General features: G+C 37.3%; 2 protein-coding genes across 13 annotated transcripts; one reads left to right on the top strand and one right to left on the bottom strand.

Annotated features, from left to right (window-relative positions):
• The first annotated feature begins 615 nt into the window (after positions 1 to 615).
• On the top strand, positions 616 to 7,609 carry LOC308403416 (uncharacterized protein). 4 transcript variants are annotated; one of them, XM_080892802.1, is made up of 6 exons: positions 616 to 692; positions 1,267 to 1,992; positions 2,439 to 2,535; positions 2,909 to 3,019; positions 3,468 to 3,634; positions 3,968 to 5,285. In XM_080892802.1, exons 2-6 carry the CDS (start codon positions 1,820 to 1,822, stop codon positions 4,776 to 4,778), a joined length of 1,359 nt encoding a protein of 452 aa, XP_080748928.1. In that variant the 5' UTR covers positions 616 to 692; positions 1,267 to 1,819; the 3' UTR covers positions 4,779 to 5,285. The 4 variants fall into 4 exon arrangements, 3 of the variants coding, with proteins under 3 accessions (XP_080748928.1, XP_080748927.1, XP_080748929.1); XM_080892801.1 differs by having other exon boundaries at positions 1,267 to 2,175; XM_080892803.1 differs by lacking the exon at positions 1,267 to 1,992.
• Positions 7,610 to 8,224: 615 nt separating this feature from the next.
• Positions 8,225 to 13,017, bottom strand: LOC308403417 (uncharacterized protein). Of its 9 annotated transcripts, none has more exons than XM_080892812.1 (13): positions 12,982 to 13,017; positions 12,321 to 12,346; positions 11,926 to 12,011; positions 11,745 to 11,777; positions 11,559 to 11,648; positions 11,076 to 11,147; positions 10,879 to 10,967; positions 10,664 to 10,752; positions 10,305 to 10,407; positions 10,173 to 10,225; positions 9,954 to 10,032; positions 8,849 to 9,042; positions 8,232 to 8,740 (listed from the first exon to the last, which is right to left on the bottom strand). In XM_080892812.1, the coding sequence occupies exons 2-9, from the start codon at positions 12,325 to 12,327 to the stop codon at positions 10,388 to 10,390; spliced, it is 486 nt and encodes a 161-aa protein (XP_080748938.1). In that variant the 5' UTR covers positions 12,328 to 12,346; positions 12,982 to 13,017; the 3' UTR covers positions 8,232 to 8,740; positions 8,849 to 9,042; positions 9,954 to 10,032; positions 10,173 to 10,225; positions 10,305 to 10,387. The 9 variants fall into 9 exon arrangements, with proteins under 9 accessions (XP_080748930.1, XP_080748932.1, XP_080748938.1 ...); XM_080892811.1 differs by having other exon boundaries at positions 10,198 to 10,225; XM_080892804.1 differs by lacking the exons at positions 12,321 to 12,346; positions 12,982 to 13,017 and having other exon boundaries at positions 8,225 to 8,740; positions 11,926 to 12,307.
• Between the last annotated feature and the right edge of the window lie 8,623 nt (positions 13,018 to 21,640).

Genomic DNA, 21,640 nt, shown 5'->3' with positions numbered 1-21,640 from the left:
CCCGTCTGAAGTTTGCCAGAGAGCACATGGATGATACAGCAGAGGATTGGGAGAATGTCATGTGGTCAGATGAAACCAAAGTAGAACTTTTTGGTATAAACTCAACTCGTCGTGTTTGGAGGAGGAAGAATACTGAGTTGCATCCCAAGAACACCATACCTACTGTGAAGCATGGGGGTGGAAACATCATGCTATGGGGCTGTTTTTCTGCCAAGGGGACAGGACGACTGATCCGTGTTAAGGACAGAATGAATGGGGCCATGTATCGTGAGATTTTCAGCCAAAACCTCTTTCCATCAGTGAGAACTTTGAAGATGAAACGAGGCTGGGTCTTCCAACATGACAATGATCCAAAACACACCGCCTGGGCAACAAAGGAGTGGCTCCGTAAGAAGCATTTGAAAGTCCTGGAGTGGCCTAGCCAGTCTCCAGACCTCAACCCCATAGAAAATCTGTGGCGGAGTTGAAAGGACGATCTGATTTTCTCGTGTCAGCATTGTTCCCACATCATCATAATTAATGTTGTTCCAGGTTCAACATGGCAAGTGACCAATCACCTTCTTGTGACGTCATTCCTTTGCGACTTCGAAATACCCGCCTTCGAGTATTTCGAAGTACAAGTGAAGAAGCGAGAAACCGCCGCCTGTCCGCCGAATTTGAAGTCAATTTAGGATACTTTCCTTTAATAAACGGTAAGCATTATACATATGTTCCTCACTTGGCTTGCTGTTTGTTTGCTAGTGATAGGCTACTTGACGACAGCATTAGCTAACCAGTGTTCTCTAGACCAGCGTTCCCCAACTTTTTGGGTGTGACTTATGGTTGTGTGCTGAATCTATGAATCAAACTATCACCTGGAAACATAATTAACTGGTCCATAGCTGTGAAACTGGACATGAGTTCTTGATTCTATGGAGATTAACAGTAATCCAGAAATTTACAAATTTGTCCTGGTACATCGCGTAAATGTTGTCCCCGGGACATCGCGTAAATGTTGTCCCCGGGACATCGCGTAAATGTTGTCCCCGGGACATCATGTTAAAGTTGCCAGAGACATACCATATGAAAGTTTAGCTTCTTTTAGCCCCTGTTTGTTATATATATATATATATATATATATATATATATATATATATATATATATATATAATTTTTTTTTTTTTAATATTATATTTAATATTTACATTGTATTGCAAAAAAAACTAAAACAAGTTAAAATGAATTAATGAATATTGACTAATTAAACCTTCGTTATTTTTCCACCAGAAATGGACGATATAATTAGAAGAAGTGTTCTGAATGACGAAAAAAAAAGAACTGGAAAAGACACACAACTTTGTGTGCATGTGTCACAATGCCAGGAGGACCCATTCAGTGTTGTGTTAGAAAAATTGAACTCATTAACCCTTCATGGACATTATAAATGTTTAAATGTTGCCTCAGGTAAAGACAGGAAAAGAGACTATTACAAATTCAACTGCATCAGAGCTGGGGAAAAAGTCGAAACAGCTACAGAGCAGTGGGCTGTGAGGCCTATGTTTCATTTAAAGTACTCAAATGTTGGAAAGACCACACAGTCATCGTGCAGCGTACATATGATAAGCATGATGGGCATGATCCTTCGGACCCAAAAGACGCACATTTCAACAATATTTCCAGTGATTTGAGGAGGAAGATTGAGGAACTGCTTTCCCTTGGAACTAAGCCAGCCATCATACTAACCGAATGTCGTAAATGGGCCAAAGAACATGGACACAGAGATCTTCACAACAGAGAGCATTTTGTCACACCACGTGACATTGACAGTGTTAGAACCTGCATGATGAGGAAGAAGCACTTTAACTGTGGAGACAGTCAAAGTGTACATACCTTACTTAATGGAAAACATCAAGAACATGTTCTCTTCTATCAACCATACACATCTGACCAAGAACTAATGATTGTTTTGCAGACACCTGTAATGAAATCAAACATGGAGAACTGTGCAAAACAGTTAGTATTTGTTGACACCACGCACTGCGTTAACCAGTATTCATTTCCCTTATTCACACTTGTTGTAAGAGATGATCATGGGCATGGAGTCCCTGTGGCCTATGCTATTGTCAGCAACGAAAGTCAGAAAACCCTGGAAACTGTTCTTGGAATAGTTTGTGAGCATTTCCCAACTTCCCTGAGGTTAAAAATACATTGACAGCTATTAATTTTGAAATAATTCCTTTTCAAAAAAGTTATAACATGCCAGAATGTAATGCTATAGCTGCAGCATGGGCTGCAAAAAACTTTCCAGTTGTTAAAGTTATTCCTATAGGCTGTATGCAGTATTTTATATATCTACTTGTGAGTTGAAATGTTTAATTTGGCATTGAAGTGGTGCTTTGAGATAGCAAAAACATTTTCATACTGTTTAATCTCATTTAGTGTTTTCTTTTTTTCTGTAGAGCATTTATGGTTGACAAAGACTTTGCGGAAATAAATGCTTTGCAGAAGGTTTTTCCAGAGTCAGCTATCCTTCTATGCTGGTACCACGTCTTGCAGGTAAACCACATTGTTTTCTTTTCACGTTGTCTAAGATGCACCTGAAACACATTTTTACAACAGGGTCCTGTTGTTATGATTTGCCTCATTGTGATATTCACCTACTCAGGTTAATGAATATAAAGGGATAAAATGTTGAGTGACTTTGTCCATCCATTTAAGACCACAGTGCACTCATCTTCTGGTGGCTGCTTCTCAAAGCTCTTTTTGACATTTAAAAATATGTTTGCCTGGTTGATTTCTGTAATGCACAGGTCCTCTTGTCCAGTGAGTGACAAAGTTATTTTTGGACGTCAGCTTTCTTTTATGCTTTTTGTACAGCTGCTCCTCTGTCTCTCTCTCCAGATTAACTTTTTTTCTCTTACATTCACAGGCTGTTAATCGATGGCTTTCAAAATCAGAGTCCGGGGTCCATGGGCTTTCTAACACCCAAAAGAGAAATGAAATCATTTCTTTCTTTTGTAAGCTGAAAGCTTGCACATCTGTAAGTGTAATTTGTCTATTTCACATTTTGATTTCTTGATTACACTATGAGCATAATAACTTTCAGTTGCTAAAAGAAGTTACAGAGATATACAAAATAGATTTTTGAAACAATTTCTAAAACTGGCTTCTTATCTTGCTTATCAAAACAAGTACTTAAGCTGTGCAGACCATCATTGTGTCACCCACTGTGCAGTAGAACTTGTGAGTGGGATTCTTTCACAGACAGATGCTGAAACCAAATATGCTTATAGGTTTAGTGTTCCTTCTTAGCCATTGTAAGGGAAGAAATAATTGCTTCTTAATACAAAAACACAACATATTATTAATAACTTAAAATTCTTAATGTTATTCAATAAAAGGAAAAGGGCTTCAATACATAATATTAAAGATTTCAATAGGTCTGTTAAATGGATTGAAATATATTCTGTTGCATCCAATTCTCTTAGGAGGACGACTTTAAAGCCACATCAGCAGAGTTCTGCCAGACATTTAAGCAATACCCTTTGGTGTGCCAGTATTTTCAGAAGCACTGGGAAGGCATTGGCCACATGTGGTGTGACTACGGCCGTCGGTTCAGTCACGCTCGTTCTGAAACAAACAATGTGATTGAAAGGTATGATTTATTATTTTGACCTCATTCGATTGTATTGCTGAAAAAAAGATATTATGCTTTAGTCCAAGAGGCTAAACTGAGTAGGTTCTTCATGTCATTGCCAGAACAGGTTTTAGGCAAATCCTTTAAATTCTAGCAGCGTTTTTTATGTTATCACAACAAAAAACAGAGTAGGTGGATTTGCCTAAATCAGCTAAACCGGCACAGAGCATTCCTTTATAAAAGACGTGTGCAATAGGTATTCCAATTTTTTTTAAAAATAATACAGTCTTGATTAAAACTTTAAATTCCTTCAATTACAGTTACTAATCATTTCAAATAACTTTTGTTCAGATTTTTCCACCGCCTGAAATACCAGTTTTTATCTGGCTACACGAATAGGCGTCTGGATGATCTGATTGAAGTGCTCCTAGGGAAGGCCGACGACTACTTCTCAGTCATAAAAACCCTGCAAGATGTGGGCCGCATGAAAAACAGGTTTGCTGACACCTTGTCTCAAGTTTCAGACTCTGCTTCAAGACTGATGGAAAGTGGTTGGGCTCTTAAAATTACAGTCAAGAACAGCCATGGAGTTAATGCATATCAAGTCCCATCTGAGTCAAGAGAAGACATAGTGTATGATGTCTGCCCTGTTGAGTCCTACTGCAACTGTACATATGGCTTACGAGGACTTCTTTGCAAGCATCTAGTGTTACTTGCAAAATTAGCAGAGGTTGACAATGACATCTATCCAAACATGGAAACAGACATTTCTACCTTGGCAAGAATTGCAGTGAAAGAAAGGCATTACTTTGTACACTGTGAGGACTTGAAAGTGATAAAAATGCCAAGTTTGTTTGGAAATCTGTTTTTTTTTGCATCGGCTGAAACACTTCAGTGCACTTGTTGTACGTTCTCTCACTATAACACATGTGCTTGCCTGAAGGTGGCTTGTAGCCATTTTAAACAAATGAAAAACTCTCTGAAAAGTCCTCTATCAACTTTGAATGACACTCCTGTAGTTGAAAGCACAGACAAAAAATGCACAGAAGATGCGGTTGGAAAACTAAATGCTGTTTTAGACACAGTTAAACAGTGGGCATTCATTCCAGAGGGCATTACTGCAATGATAGATGAACTGCATACAAATGTCTTAAAAACATAACAAGTAGGCAAAAGTATATGCCAGTACGAAATAAAGACGACAGATAATGCACGCAAAATTAGGCCATTGTATTCTAGCAAGAAACGTTCGGCCAGCATCGACATTCCAGCAGTCTGTGAAAATGAATGTGAACAGTCGATAACCACTGAAAGAGAGACATCCTCTGGAGAAAATGAAAACCTTTTGGAATACAAAACAAAAAAGAGAAGAGTTAAAGCTAAGTATATGCACAAGTAGACTTTTGTGTGACATTTCAAAGGGACTGCATCCATTACTTCTGTTTATTGAAACCTAAAGCTGAATAGCTGTCTTAACTTTCTGCCAAGGAACAGATGAAAAGAAATTGTTTGCTCTCTCAAGCAGTTGTTATTTATGTGTGTTATTCATTACTTTGGCTTGGTTGCTGTTTTTGATACAAATTCATCTGTGCCCATTGTAATATTTTCATATGTTACTATTTTTATATTGCTATGCATTATAAATAAAGGATTACTTATTACTATTAAAGGTCTGCATTTGTAATTGTTGGTATTATTTATAAAATATGCGCTCTTAAGTTTTTTGCTCCATAAAACGATACCTGTCACTTTTTGGACATAGAGTATCAGCTGTTGAGAACCCCCGGCTCATACAAAATAGAAGTAAAAGGTTTCAACATCCAGCCTTTTTATGATTAAATACAAAGTGTAATAACAGAGTTATTGGGGTGTGATTTTGTTAATAGTTAGTCTTAAGTATAAGTTTAATAGTAATGAGTAAGAAAATATAGCCAGAATAATGGAATGAGACTAACACCTGACCTCACACTGAGATTTGGTATGAAGTGGCATGTTTGTGCTAATGCTGACATTGGGGCTCAGAGTTCCTCTGTGTGTATATATTTGTGAACGTTAACTTGGCTAATGTCCAAGGGTTTGACTGCTTTCCTGTTGGATTGTATCACAAAGAACAGGGATAAGAGCACCAGTGGCCGTGCACACCCTCATCTCTCTCCTTCACCCGATCATTAGTGTTGGAAACCGGCATTAGCTCAGAGTAGATTAGACTTCAGTATAGTGCAAGTGATTTGATTTTATGATTATTTGATTCAGTTTTTTCTGTGTTCAAGCTCAATTACTTTAATAAAATATGTGGAATTCAAACAAATAAATAAACAAACTGTGGACATTACCCTTTTAAACCTTTCTGAAACAAGACAGGTAAAAACCAGTGTATAAAAGTTTACATAGGTATAAATAGCTCTAACACTTTACTCCAGCCTGGCGTCCACACATGTGGACATCACATTTTGGGTTATTTAGACCAAAATACTAAATCTTGATCAACAAGCGCCTGATATACAGTTACGAGGACATTATACTGCAACTGTTCTATCGAAATTTCAAATGAATGTCCTCATGTGGCTCTCATTTTTCTCAGAAACAAAAATTAGGTAAAAAAAACAAAACAAAAACAAACAAAACCTGGTAATTCTTTCTTTTTACATTCATCGGGTTCCAATCGGCCCAAATATCAAAGAGAAATTAAAAATGCATGCCATGGAAGATTTCGGGTCTTAGGGGGTTAAAATGACCAGACCCCTCCGGCCTGTTTTCCAGGCCACTAAATTAAACCCAGTCAATTACCAATTGCACAGAATAAAAACCTACGAGGTCCACTAATAGTCCAAAAGTCCAAATCTTTAATAGAAAAGACAGGCAGAACTCAAACAAACAATAATCCAAACGAGGAGCATATACCGTATTTCCCGGACTACAGAGCGCACCTGAATATTAGCCGCACAAGCTAAAAGCAGGGGAAAATCCTGTTTTGTACATACATTAGCCGCACCTGACTAAAAGCCGCAGGTGTTTCAATGTTGACTTATCATATGTAAGAGAATATGCACAAATCGAATTGTCAGGAAAGAGATGGCTGTTTGGAGACACACCACTTTTATTAATATTTTGAAAAACAAGTTATGGGTACATATTTGCATAACCTTTTAGGGTATTGTTAGGTATTTTAGTACCATGGTAGCATTTACTGGATATTGTTTTATAGTGACATTATACAGGAAAACTCTGTCATTCAATAAGGCCCCTTTGTTTTAGTTATTTTTCTCTTTGACCCAAGAATTGATGTGTGAGAATCACAGGCTGGTACAAGGTTGAAATACCACAGAGATCACTCCCTCAGCTACATTAGTTTCTTAATCTTTTAGACGCCTGTTGAAGGCCAAATGGTTTGTTTCAGATTTCACTAATGAAAGAACTCTTTGTTTTGTGCCTTGAAAATATGTCGCTGAGATAATCACAATTGTAGCTGAACTGATACACTACACAAAGGATGCTTCTTCACCCATGGGCAGGAAGACGCTGCCTTATCTTGGTCTGTACTGGTTTAAACTGATAAATCTGCTGTCTCATGAATTTTACCCTCTATATAAACTGTTGTACTTGTGAATAAAGTTGAGTCAATTTGGGAAGACAATCTGAAGCAGTCTCTGTTTTCTTGTTCTCCCAAGCTGCTCCCGAGCTCGTACTAACACGCTGAATGGCATGCTTGAATATTACTTGAGAATATATTTGACTGTGTTACAGACTAAGGGACATTCTCTGCTGATAGGTGAAGGTACATTCTCTGCTGATAGACGTCCACGCCTCGAAGGAAGTCGATCCACGGATTAGGCCCTGGAAACCGTTTCCTTCAGGTATGTGTACAAGTAGTGGTAATTACAAGTACAAAACATGTACTGTGCTTCATAAATGAGTAACAAATGTAGTACATAACAATAACCTACAGCACACCAGAAAAATAGATTCAGACTACCTTTTAGGCTCAGGTGCAGTGACACGGCTTTAACAAGAAGAAAAGTCAGTCATTCACCACCATCTTTCTCTTCTTCCTGCGCACTAAAACCACCAAAGTCCTCTTCTCCAGTGTCGGAAACGAACAGGCTCAGGGTGGCTTCATCATCCACTCTCAGCTCCTTTCTTTCGTTGTCACTTTCAAAACCAAAGAAATCCTCATTGTCAGTGTCAGAGTCGAACACCTTCTGAAGAGCCTCCTCTCCTTCAGGCAGCAGTCCAGCCCTTCGAAATCCGTTGGTGATCGTGGATGTTTTCACACTTTCCCACGCTGTCAGAATCCAGTGGTGGAGTTGGGCATAACTTGCTTTTTGCAAGTTTATCGCCGCTCATCATCCACGCCTCCAGCTGAACGCGTAGCGCTACTTTGAAGTTTGTTTTTCGCGCTACTTCGTACGGCACTACGTTGCTTGGCGGATGGACATGTGACTAACATACCACTCTTGAACTCCGATCCTTCCGCCAGGCAACGTAGTGCCGTACAACAGCGGAACAAACAAAACAAATCCGCTCATGGACAATCCATAGAAAAGCCGCACCTGACTAAAAGCCGCAGGGTTCAAAGCTTGTGCAAAAAGTAGCGGCTTATAGCCCGACAATTACGGTATACACACTGGAAAGTAAATAATTATAAGTTATTAAATCAGACTAACTAAATACAGTAAAACTAATAAGGGAAGACGAACACACGGGAAACAAAAATAACAGTGTAAACATACCAAAACTCAAAATAAAACAGGAAAGCTACTACAAACCGAGTGTGACACAATTACATTCATATTGAAACATATGTGATAATTTTCTTTCTTTGTAGCATTTTTAAGATGTGTGTTAGAACAGTCATTATGCTGTTTGGATTAGGAACCAATCATTTTTGCCAAATAGTTAACACAAACTTAGAACAACAGTGAACAATTTTCAAGATTCTGATTTACAGAACAAACAAAAGTCACAAAAGGTTTCATTATTTAAGAGACAAGATCAAGTTTTTCACACAGGAATGAAATGACAGAATCCAGTGCAGCGGGGCCAAAGGTGTGTGTCAGCAAACTGAAGGTTGAGGAATCAGTCAGCTCATGTTTAAGGTTGTGTTGGATTTTGAGAAGAGTCTGTCTGTTATTAGAAAGTAAGATTAACAATGTTACACCAATAACCCAAATACGGGGAAATGACAAATAATACCAAAAAAGATACAACTTTCATACTGTTTTACTAACTTACTTTGTCATATCAGCACTTGAATGGTCGCTGCCTTTACAGACCATGTCTGTTGTGACATCGCAGGCCAATCTTCCGGCAAACCCGAGGGCTAGCTCCCCAGCCTCCTCTTCACTCAGAACACTAAACACTGTTACTTTAGTTTTGGCCTTCTTAGGCCTGTCAAGAATCATTGCGGGCAGTTTGGCTTTACGGCCCTAAAAAAGAAAAAGTGCAAACACCAAAAGAGCAGAGAGAGACACACACACGCGCACAAAGTTAAATGCTTTTGTTTACATGGTGTAATTGTGTATATGTTGCAGCAAATGCACAACTTCCAGCCACATTGTCACTTCATTGATACGAGTAACCCGGATTTATTTCAGGTGACATCAAAATCACGAAATGTATACCTACCCCAATCAAACCTCTGAAAACATGAACTGACATGTTCTCTGCGTTGATTCTGCGCTTGATCTCGTCTTCTGTTATTGTGTAGGTTTTCTTTTTTGGTACAGATAAGCGACCATGCACTCTGTAAACTGTACTAGTTCCTTCTGAATCAGTTTGGAATTCTGTATCTGCATCGATCCTGTCAACATCATCAGCAGCAGCATTATCTGTACTCAGACTTGTGCCGTATACTTCTGCTTCTTTTTCGTTGTCTTCAGTCTGTGTACCTTCATCTCTTTCAGTCTGTGTACCTTCATCTCTGACTGTCAGTCTTCCTATCTCACTGTTACTTGTCGATTTGCTGCAGATGTTCTCTCCCTTAGGAACTTTTCCTTTGTCATTCGCTGCCTGATGCTTTCCCTGATGACATTCTTCACTGGCTACTTCTATTGCTCCTCCTGTATAGCCACCTACTATGCTGCACAACTCCTTTCCCTCTGCTGTGCTGCACTGTGCTGTTACATAAAGAAGAATGATATAAACAGCACTATATCAATTTAATTGTGAAGAGAAATCCCCACAATACGACACAGTTATGTCTAAAATAGTTTTGTGTAAAAACTGGATCTTGAAACATCCACTTTAATAACACAGTCCTGGTGTGCAAAGGCAAAATTACGAAAAAAAATTTCACTTTAAACATTTTTGGACATTGTTTAGTTATATTGTGACTTACTCTCACAGAAGATACAGATGCCACAACCAGACTTTGAACAACGCATGTGCTTGTAGGCACCACATTTCTGGCACTGCACCTGTGAATTTAAAAAAAAAAAAAAAAAAAAAAAAAAGGAAGAAGAAGAAGAAGAAGAAGAAGAAATAAACAAACAAAAAACAAATGAACAAAGTCCATTATATAAACAATCTATATGGCTAAGGACATGTCATAGTGTACCCGGTCTTTGGCTGCAATCACACACCAGCACTGACTGCACTTCCTAGTTCGATCTGCAAAATATAATTTGTTTAAGTACAAGTTACATTTTCCAATGTTAGAGAAAAAGAAGGCGGCTAATTTTATCTTTACCTATTGAGGAAAATAAGTAGTGGCAAAGTCGGGACCTGAGCTTTGTGACTTCAGTGTTGTACTCCTCCACTTGTGTTTTACCGTCAATGAGAGATTGGGCAAACTAATAATTGACGAAGAAAAAAAAAAAAAAGAGCAAAAAGAATTAGATTAACAAAGAAATGTTTGTTTGTTTTTAACCCCCCCGAGAAAAAAAACACACACAAAAAACAGAGCAACCAAAGCAAAGCATTACTGCTGAAATGGTTCAATCTACAAAAAAAATTGAGATTTTACCATCCTGCCTCTAAGGCTTTAAAAACTGAATAGGCAAAAATGTAAACATTACTTATATAGGTTAAAGCTATAGTTTTCAGTACCATTATGACATGCACTCCACATGAGTTCCCATCCTGTTGATGTGGGTGGCTCACATGTGACAAGGTCCACTCTCCAGCGCAGCCTCTTGCTGAAGCAAATGAGTTGAGAGATCGCAGTTATTACAAATAAAAAGCATATAGAGAAATCAATAACCACGTTTGGTAATGATTTCAATTAAATTAAATATGTTATGTTAAATATGTTAATTAATTACCTCCAGTTTTTCAACACCGCACTTTTTCTGACCTCCGACTCGCCAAATGAATTCATATAGACTATGGTCCTCTTGGGTATATCACAAAACTGTTTTGTAAAAAGATGGATATGGTAGGCTTGGGCCTTGAGCTTTCCTAATGAGGGACACTGAAAAGTATCATGCACAAGAGAGAGTGCAAAATCTGTGCAACTTACAAACAAGGTCCAGTGGCTGCCGTTTTCCAGACAGGCTCCAATCAATTTCTCATACATCTGAAAGATGTTTTTCTGGAAATAAAAAGAATGTGACAAGTATGTTTTTCTGTCAAGAATGACACTGCAAAACTGCGAAAGCTTGTCAGGTGAGACTTGTAATTAATTCTGCAGATACACAAACATATAGAAAGTGTCATTTTTTGTTTACATTAATTAATTTCTATAGTGTGTACAAAACAAATCAAGACCACAGACTCAACACGCACCACTCAATTTTTGGTGTTCTTTATCAGTTGGCCAAGACAGAAATGTTTTAATCTGTGTGCATTGCTCTTGAGCAAGTCTTTACACAGAAAAGGTTTCAGAAAGGTATTTTTCAGGTTCTTCTGACAAGGCTTCAATTTTGGAAAATGCTGTTTGTTTATAGTGGCAACTTATAAACCCTTTGTGATAAGAACATAGTTACCACAGTCCAAGTCATACCTTCAAAAAGTATGCACTTTGTGCTCTTGTGGACCCATCCAAAATTTTTCCAGTGATTTGGCTTGGTATTGGATAAATGTGAGGGAAATTCTATAAAAATAACATAAATACACCTATGTTTTCAAATACATTACAAAAAACGTAAACATGCTATGTCATTATGATCAAAAAAGCTTTTCAACATACCTCACACTGCAAATAGATTAGGCCATCTATTACCTTATAAAACAAATAAATAAATACATATAAATAAAAACAGAACTAAGGAATACGATTCATTAAGTAAATTGTACAATAAAGTGTATTTAAAGCAGAATTTAACATTAGTTTTATGACAACATAAAAGGATTTTTATGTCAAGAGGTACCTCATCTGAAATGTTAGTCTGGTCAAACAGGGATTTCAAACTTGAAATACCAATAGAGTTTGGTCCAGCTACTCCCACAAGGTAATCTGTGAGAAAGCATATGCTGTAGTCAACAGATATCATTTTCTTTTTGCATGCTGCAACCATCATCCATTTCAGTCTTCTAGGAGCTTTGTCTGGTTGTAGTTCTTTTTTCTCCTCCTCTCCCCTCATCTATTAATTAAATTGTTTTCTGACCTTCCTAACTGTTTCCGACCTATCTTCCCAATGTGATGTTTAAGCAATATATGTATGGTCAGAAGGGGGTGAAATTTTCATTGCAGTTGTACGTGTAACATTGCATGTGATAATAAAAGGCTTGATTGGTTGATTATTCAACATGAGTTGACATTTACCTGACATTGTGAAGGAGTCACAGTTTCTGTAAGGGTGTAAGAACATAACATGTGGATTTGTTACACTTCTTTTTCACAAGTTAATAACAATCAATAATTTTCATTCCATTATTAACAAGCTATCACACGATGTCCCTGGGACAACATCTACGCGATGTCCCAGGGACAACATCTACACGATGTCCCAGGGACAACATCTACACGATGTCCCAGGGACATCTACACGATGTCCCAGGGACAACATCTACACGATGTCCCAGGGACAACATTTACGCGATGTCCCAGGGACAACATTTACGCGATGTACCAGGACAAATTTGTAAATTTCTGGATTACTGTTAATCTCCATAGAATCAAGAACTCATGTCCAGTTTCACAGCTATGGACCAGTTAATTATGTTTCCAGGTGATAGTTTGATTCATAGATTCAGCACACAACCATAAGTCTAGGCCTTTTAGTCCAGATTCTCTTCACTTATGTTTGTAAAATGATCAGGGAAGCTACTGCAATTTTGCCTGACCCAACCCCCGGACCACGAAACACCCAAAAAGTTGGGGAACGCTGGTCTAGAGAACACTGGTTAGCTAATGCTGTCGTCAAGTAGCCTATCACTAGCAAACAAACAGCAAGCCAAGTGAGGAACATATGTATAATGCTTACCGTTTATTAAAGGAAAGTATCCTAAACTGACTTCAAATTCGGCGGACAGGCGGCGGTTTCTCGCTTCTTCACTTGTATTTCGAAATACTCGAAGGCGGGTATTTCGAAGTCGCAAAGGAATGACGTCACAAGAAGGTGATTGGTCACTTGCCATGTTGAACCTGGAACAACATTAATTATGATGATGTGGGAACAATGCTGACACGAGGAAATCAGATCGTCCGAGTTGAAAGTCCGTGTTGCTCGGCGACAGCCCCAAAACATCACTGCTCTCGAGAAGATCTGCATGGAGGAATGGGCCAAAATACCAGCTACTGTGTGTGCAAACCTGGTAAAGACCTATAGTAAACCTTTGACCTCTGTTATTGCCAACAAAGGTTATGTTACAAAGTATTGAGTTGTATTTTTGTTATTGACCAAATACTTATTTTCCACCCTGATTTACGAATAAATTCTTTACAAATCCTACCATGTGGATTCATGGATTTTTTTTTCACATTCTGTCTCTCACAGTTGAAGTGTACCTCTGGTGCAAATTACTGACCTCTGTCATCATTTTAGGTGGGGGAACTTGCACAATCGGTGGCTGACTAAATACTTTTTTGCCCCACTGTATATATTTATTTATTTGCTTAAAAACAGACAAAGAAGAGAATGCAAAATGACGACTACAGCAGCCAAGAAGTAAAACCACAAAATTTTGCATTTTTCTAAGAAGCCTTTAACTTGGCTAAAAGTCAGCATTTTTTTTTTTTGCTCAATATCAAATTTGAAGGAGCAGCCAAAAGTTACTCTGATACTGAACCCGACGAACCAAGAGAGACATTAAGAAATGAACGGTGACTCGGGACTTTTGCACAGTGACAGGGAACCACAGTTAATGTGCTTATCAAATACACCCGTGTGAAAAAGCTTTGAGTGGGTGAGTGGGAGCGGTGTCTCAGAGCCACCTTGCAGACTGTGATGATCGACTCCCTCACTTAATAAGGAGATTAAATGAGCTCAGACTGGGGAGCTGAAAAACAGTTTGTAAATGAAAACTTAAGAGCAGAAATCTTGTCAATGAAGCTAAAATCTGTGCACCACACTCTGTTTAAAACATCAGTCCTCACAAGCATTAAATGTAAGTCAATGTTTGCTGTGCAGCACTCAGTCAGCCATGCACAAACCCTTGCTCCACAGAGTACATCCTGTTCATTTATATGCAGCAGCTATTTCAATCTAGCTTCGCTGGTGCTTCATTTTTGGGCACGCGCCTCCCCTTGACAGCAGTTCAGTTCAACCTCGATGCAGAGTGAAGAAATGAGGTGCAGGTAAAACACTTTCTGAAGCGACAACACACCTGAAAAACAATGACAAGGATACAGACCTCTCACTTTTTACTGCAGCAGCTTACACTAAGTAAATCATGATATATATGAAGATGAGGGGAAATTATCTGTTATCAGTAGAACACAGAAGCCTCAGTATGAAGACATCTTGATAGGAAAGACAGACCTGGGACCGAATTACATACATACACAATTGCACAACATTTAAAGCTAAACTTGTGGTCTGGTGTCACCGTTGTTCATTTTTTGGTGCATAATTTGATTTAGTGTCTGCAAAAAAGGTAGTAGTGCCATTTCTTCTTCACTGTTCTGGAAGTGGCTCTATAAAATGCACAAAGAGTGGATACATCTCATATGTGAGTGACGATAAAAGAAAGCGAGAGCGATTATTCTTTTGTCGTGAGAAAAAAAAGAAAAATCACTCTGTGTAGGGAAAAAAATAAAAAAATAAGTTCCTTTAATGGCGAGAAGGCTTTCAGGTGTGAAAGAGCTCATCTGGAATTCATGTCTTATTATATTGCCATCCCACCGCTCTGATTCGTGCAAAGTCTACAACGGTCGAGGGAGGATTGACATCCTCATGCTGTCTTTGTATTGATCATATATTTTCTCTTATATCTTGCCAAGATCTGTATCAATATTTGCTCGCTTTAACTCAGTGGGGCATTCGAGGCAGTCATCAAACGGTGTAATAGATGAAGCTGACGATCAGTGCGTATCACAGATTCATAATGAATTCTCCATCTCATTTGTAAGAAGTAAGGTTTGAACATTCATTTATTCAAAGCCCATCAAATTCTTTTCAGGGACTGTCTATTAATTACATTGATGGTGTTCAGTAGAAGATGTGCTACGACTGACAAGGTCTAAAAAGTGTTAGAATACAGTTTGTTCACAATGAGTCCTGAGCTGCGGTTGTTTCCATTTCCACAAGTATTCTGTTTTAAGATTTTAGACATTATTTTTTAAAATCAATCAAAAATCTAATGTTGAACGAATTATGTTGAAATAATTTGATGAAGCTGAAAAGCTGCCAAGGTTCTGTTGAGGCTGACTTCAGAATTGAGTCAATTCACTTATTTTCAAATGTTAAAATGCTCAAGTTTACAGCAGTCTCCTGCAGGCTTTCCAGAGAAAGTGCAAATGTTATATGCAGTTAATTTAACAGTAGCTTTGTTTTTTACTCCTTATTCTGCCATGAAACAGCAACTGTTTATGACGCAGCAGCGTTTCCTTTATTGCTGCCACAATAAACCTCTTTGTTGCCATTTTACACTGAAAGCAGGACAAATAATTACAGCAAAACAGACTGTTCTTTCTTGCATTGAATTATCTCAAGACAGGGTTAAACAAGTGAAGCTTAACCAAAAGGCCACCTAATTATAAAGAGCACCAATTATAAACATGTTTTATAGGTTTAAAATGCCTCAAAGTACTACACACATCATGCAGTATTAGCCACAGTACACTTAGAAAGATCAACACTTCATGTATGCTTATTGACTGAGCTCCAACTGGTCAGCTCCACAGTCACCAGAGCTCAGTAAAATAGATTGAGGAATGTTTCCAGCACTTCAGGGCGATCGTGGCTCAAGAGTTGTGAGTTCGCCTTGTAATCAGAAGGTTGCCGGTTCGAGCCCCGGCTTGGACAGTCTCAGTCGTTGTGTCCTTGGGCAAGACTGGGTGGTCAGAGGGTCTGGTGGCGCCAGTGTCCGGCAGCCTCCTCTCTGTCAGTGCGCCCCAGGGTGGCTGTGGCTACAATGTAGCTTGCCATCACCGGTGTGTGAATGGGTGGATGACTGGTTGTGTAAAACGCTTTGGGGTCCTCAGTTGGACTAGTAAAGCGCTATACAAATACAGGCCACTTACTTTGTTAAATCTATGGCACAAACAACGACGTCACTTCTGAAGATGAAAGGAGACGAATCCAGTGATAGCTAGTTGTAACTAATAAAGTGGCCGGTATATCATATTCATATACTTGAAGAACAAATCTCCTTTACTTATTTGCTTTATTCCACCTGATGGTCATCTGAGTCATGTGTTAGAAAGAATACAATCAAGTGGGATAAAAAAGAAAAAGAAAAAAAGAAATGATCAACAGGTTGCAATTCCTCAAGTGGCCACTTGAGGCTGAATTCAGAATTGAGTCAATTCGCTTATTTTCCATTGTTAAAATGCACAAGTTCACAGCAGTAAAAAACCTGGTACAAAAATGGCTTTTGTGGATAAACGTCCTTCAAAAAAGACGTGACAACGCAACTGTACGGACGCTGCTAATGCTTATGGTTAGGGGTGCACATGCTCTAATAATCTATGGCATGCTGAGACAAGAAACTGTAGCAGTTGCCTGTCTGCTAGGCCTCACCACTGCTTATTCCAGTCACTGAACTCAATCTTTGCATCCTATTTGTGCTGTCAGTGCATTTGGAGCATTTTTATTGGAGTTATCAGATGAATAATATGGCCTACTGTGGGGTGCTAAGCATGCAGGGAGTTTGGTGAGTAAATTTTTAATGTTACTAAATTAAACTGTTCATCTGCATTAGTTATCAGATACCTACATTTGTACGGCCCTCTTTGTCCAAATATGGTCATTTGTGGCCCCTGTAAACTAACCTGGTGATGACCAAAATGCTAAAAGTGCCACTCATTGACAACCAATGGGCATTGTTAAGTTATTGGGTTTGCACATCTTTTATATAAAATCAGTGGTTACATCATGAAGAAAAGGAATAAAGGAGTTCAGATGATTTGTGCCATCAATTCTTTATATATGATTCATAAGCAATAAACAGTGCAGTATCTTAAATAGCAAATACTCTGTTTTCTCATCTGTTTAGTGTCCTGAGGGAGTACCACAGGGTGAGATGCACGGCAGACCCTGCCCATAACATTACTAACTCTGATAAACAGGTATTCTTGATTTTCAAATTAATTTTGAATACATCATTTATTCAGCAATAATATGTGTTATGCACCTTTTAGACTCCAGAAGAACATCAGACCAGTTGAGTAAGATGTGCAGCAGTCCACTGTTATCTGTATGAAATTTTCTTGTTATAATAATGGGATCACATTCAACATTAAGCTTCTTATAAACACAAAAATTAGGTTATATCATTGCACATTGCATATTCCACATATTATATAGGCTAAGTATACTAACAACACTGGAACTTCCTGACCTTGCTTCCCTCAAGCCTCTGAATAGAGCTGTCTTATCTGGGCCTAATAGCCGCTCTGATAAATGGACACAGCCCCTCAGGCATGGACCATAATAAGAAGACAGACCTATTCCTGGGACTAGCAACCATTATGGAGTCACAGCCCCATTTTATTTTAATCAAGCTGAGGTCATGCACATGAATTATAAAGCGCTTTATTCATCTTTGCACTTTCTTTAAAAGTTTAATTAGAAACTCGTGCTTGGACAATAGCAAAAGCCCTCAGACAATGACACACCTGGATCAAAACACCTCTTCCTTCCATTACATAATCCAATGCAATTTTCCCATATTTCAAATATCATCGGCACATGTGATGGGAAAGTGTTGTATTGTAAAGCACCTTAATGCACGTCTGTTTGATTATGTATGGTATTCTAATGACAGCAGCCTGGACACATGTCCTGGATGCTATAATAGATCTCAGGTATACACTGTTCTGCATGTGCTCTGTCTGTTTGTTGTGTTTACTGGCTCACTGCATCAGGACAGGAGAAAGTAAGGAAATGGTTCTGTTTAAATTCCAGACGTAATCCATAACAATTGAAGTTTTTGTGGTTTCCACCAAGTTTTATTTCACACTCACAGTTTCACAACTGTTTCAAACATCTTCAGGAGTCACGCCCTGACACATTTGCGCTCACGCACAATATGAACATGAGGTATCACTTAAGTGTGGTGTTTTTTTATCCCTTGGATAGCCGTCAAAATTTACACCCTTTTATGGTCGTCGGGACCCAAAATGGTCCCCATCCAAAAGGTGATATAGCAATGGATTTTATGAATTTTTTTTTCAGTTTTTTTCACATCAGATCTTTTAAACAACTTCAGACCTATCCACTGATATAAAGTTTTTCATAATTTTTTTAATATTTTTTAGGTTTTTATGGCTTTATTGTCATAAAAACCCCTGTTTTTTGGGGGGTAAAAAATCATAATATGCAATATTTTTAAAAAATGAGTTGCAAATGGAACTACTTGGCATGAGGTTATTAGAGCCTTGGATAGGTAAAAAATTCATAACAGAATTGATTTGGATACTTTATTATTTTTGGAGCAATAAGAGTTTTTCAAATTTACACCCTTTTATGGTCCTCGGGACCCAAAATGGTCCCCATCCAAAAGGTGATATAGCAATGGATTTTATGAATTTTTTTTTCAGTTTTTTTCACATCAGATCTTTTAAACAACTTCAGACCTATCCACTGATATAAAGTTTTTCATAATTTTTTAAATATTTTTTAGGTTTTTATGGCTTTATTGTCATAAAAACCCCTGTTTTTTGGGGGGTAAAAAATCATAATATGCAATATTTTTAAAAAATGAGTTGCAAATGGAACTACTTGGCATGAGGTTATTAGAGCCTCGGATAGGTAAAAAATTCATAACAGAATTGATTTGGATACTTTATTATTTTTGGAGCAATAAGAGTTTTTCAAATTTTCACCCTTTTACGGTCCTCGGGACCCAAAATGGTCCCCATCCAAAAGGTGATATAGCAATGGATTTTATGAATTTTTTTTTCTTTTTTTTTCACATCAGATCTTTTAAACAACTTCAGACCTATCCACTGATATAAAGTTTTTCATAATTTTTTAAATATTTTTTAGGTTTTTATGGCTTTATTGTCATAAAAACCCCTGTTTTTTGGGGGGTAAAAAACCATAATATGCAATATTTTTTAAAAATGAGTTGCAAATGGAACTACTTGGCATGAGGTTATTAGAGCCTTGGATAGGTAAAGAATTCATAACAGAATTGATTTGGATACTTTATTATTTTTGGAGCAATAAGAGTTTTTCAAATTTTCACCCTTTTACGGTCCTCGGGACCCAAAATGGTCCCCATCCAAAAGGTGATATAGCAATGGATTTTATGAATTTTTTTTTCAGTTTTTTTCACATCAGATCTTTTAAACAACTTCAGACCTATCCACTGATATAAAGTTTTTCATAATTTTTTAAATATTTTTTAGGTTTTTATGGCTTTATTGTCATAAAAAACCCTGTTTTTTGGGGGGTAAAAAACCATAATATGCAATATTTTTTAAAAATGAGTTGCAAATGGAACTACTTGGCATGAGGTTATTAGAGCCTTGGATAGGTAAAGAATTCATAACAGAATTGATTTGGATGCATTATTATTTTTGGAGCAATAAGAGTTTTTGCATTATACATCCATTGGTATCCCTCGGGACCCAAAGGGGTCCCCATCCAAAAGGTGATATAGCAATATCATATATGAATTTTTTTTTCATTTTTTTTCACATCAGATCTTTTAAACAACTTCAGACCTATCCACTGATATAAAGTTTTTCTTAATTTCTTTTAAATTTTTTTAGGTTTTTATGGCTTTATTGTCATAAAGACCCATGTTTATATTTTGGGGGTAAAAAACCATAATATGCAATATTTTCAAAAAATGAGTTGCAAATGGAACTACTTGGCATGAGGTTATTAGAGCCTTGGATAGGTAAAGAATTCAGAATAGAATTGATTTGGATGCATTATTATTTTTGGAGCAATAAGAGTTTTTGCGTTATACATCCATTGGTATCCCTCGGGACCCAAAATGGTCCCCATCCAAAAGGTGATATAGCAATGAATTTTATGAATTTTTTTTTCAGTTTTTTTCACACCAGATCTTTTAAACAACTTCAGACCTATCCACTGATATAAAGTTTTTCATAATTTTCTTAATATTTTTTATGTTTTTATGGCTTTGTTGTCATAAAGACCTCTGTTTATTTTCTTTGGGGGGTAAAAAACCATAATATGCAATATTTTTTAAAAATGAGTTGCAAATGGAACTACTTGGCATGAGGTTATTAGAGCCTTGGATAGGTAAAGAATTCAGAATAGAATTGATTTGGATGCATTATTATTTTTGGAGCAATAAGAGTTTTTGCATTATACATCCATTGGTATCCCTCGGGACCCAAAATGGTCCCCATCCAAAAGGTGATATAGCAATGAATTTTATGAATTTTTTTTTCAGTTTTTTTCACACCAGATCTTTTAAACAACTTCAGACCTATCCACTGATATAAAGTTTTTCATAATTTTCTCAATATTTTTTATGTTTTTATGGCTTTATTGTCATAAAGACCTCTGTTTATTTTCTTTGGGGGGTAAAAAACCATAATATGCAATATTTTCAAAAAATGAGTTGCAAATGGAACTACTTGGCATGAGGTTATTAGAGCCTTGGATGGGTAAAGAATTCATAACAGAATTGATTTGGCTGCATTATTATTTTTGGAGCAATAAGAGTTTTTGCATTATACATCCATTGGTATCCCTCGGGACTCAAAATGGTCCCCATCCAAAAGGTGATATAGCAATATCATATATGAATTAATTTTTCATTTTTTTTCCACATCAGATCTTTTAAACAACTTCAGACCTAACCACAGATATAAAGTTTTTCATAATTTTGTAAATATTTTTTATGTTTTTATAGCTTTATTGTCATAAAGGCCCCTGTTTATTTTTTATTGTTTTTGTGGGGGGGGGGAACCCATAATATATATTATAAATATATATATAAAATATAAATATATTCTCAATCACATTCACACCACTCTCTTATATCAGTTCCACTACATCGAGACTATTTTATGGTGGTCAGCTGTTTTATTGTCATGTATTTTGCATAATAAGATAACCATGTCCTGCATTCAAAACCACTGAAAATGTCTATGGTGGTGCTGTACCTAATATTGTGCTCATTGGATCCAAAACATATTTTTCCTTTATTTTGAAGGCTCAGGCTTAGATCCATTAGGTATTCACGAGAAAAAAATTATCACATGTCAGGATTACAGTATATCGAAAATATGTGATTATAAAGGGAGTCAATGGGACCCAAAATGGTACGACGACCACAGACGGTAACACTTATGTGAATCTCCTTTACTATACACAACACCATAGAGGGGATCAATGAATTTTAAAAATAATGCTAAAATGCAACTCCTGGCCAAGTTTCATGCAACTAGTCTTTAAAATGACTGATATATTGAGAATCAAAAATCCAAGGGGACCCAAAAGGGTCCCTTTTTTGACTATGACCATCTAAGGGTTTTTTTATTATTATTTT

The sequence above is a fragment of the Rhamphochromis sp. 'chilingali' genome (genome assembly GCF_963969265.1).
Source record: "Rhamphochromis sp. 'chilingali' genome assembly, chromosome: 9".
Taxonomy (NCBI): Eukaryota; Metazoa; Chordata; class Actinopteri; order Cichliformes; family Cichlidae; genus Rhamphochromis; species Rhamphochromis sp. 'chilingali'.
This window is presented reverse-complemented; position numbering and strand designations above follow the sequence as displayed.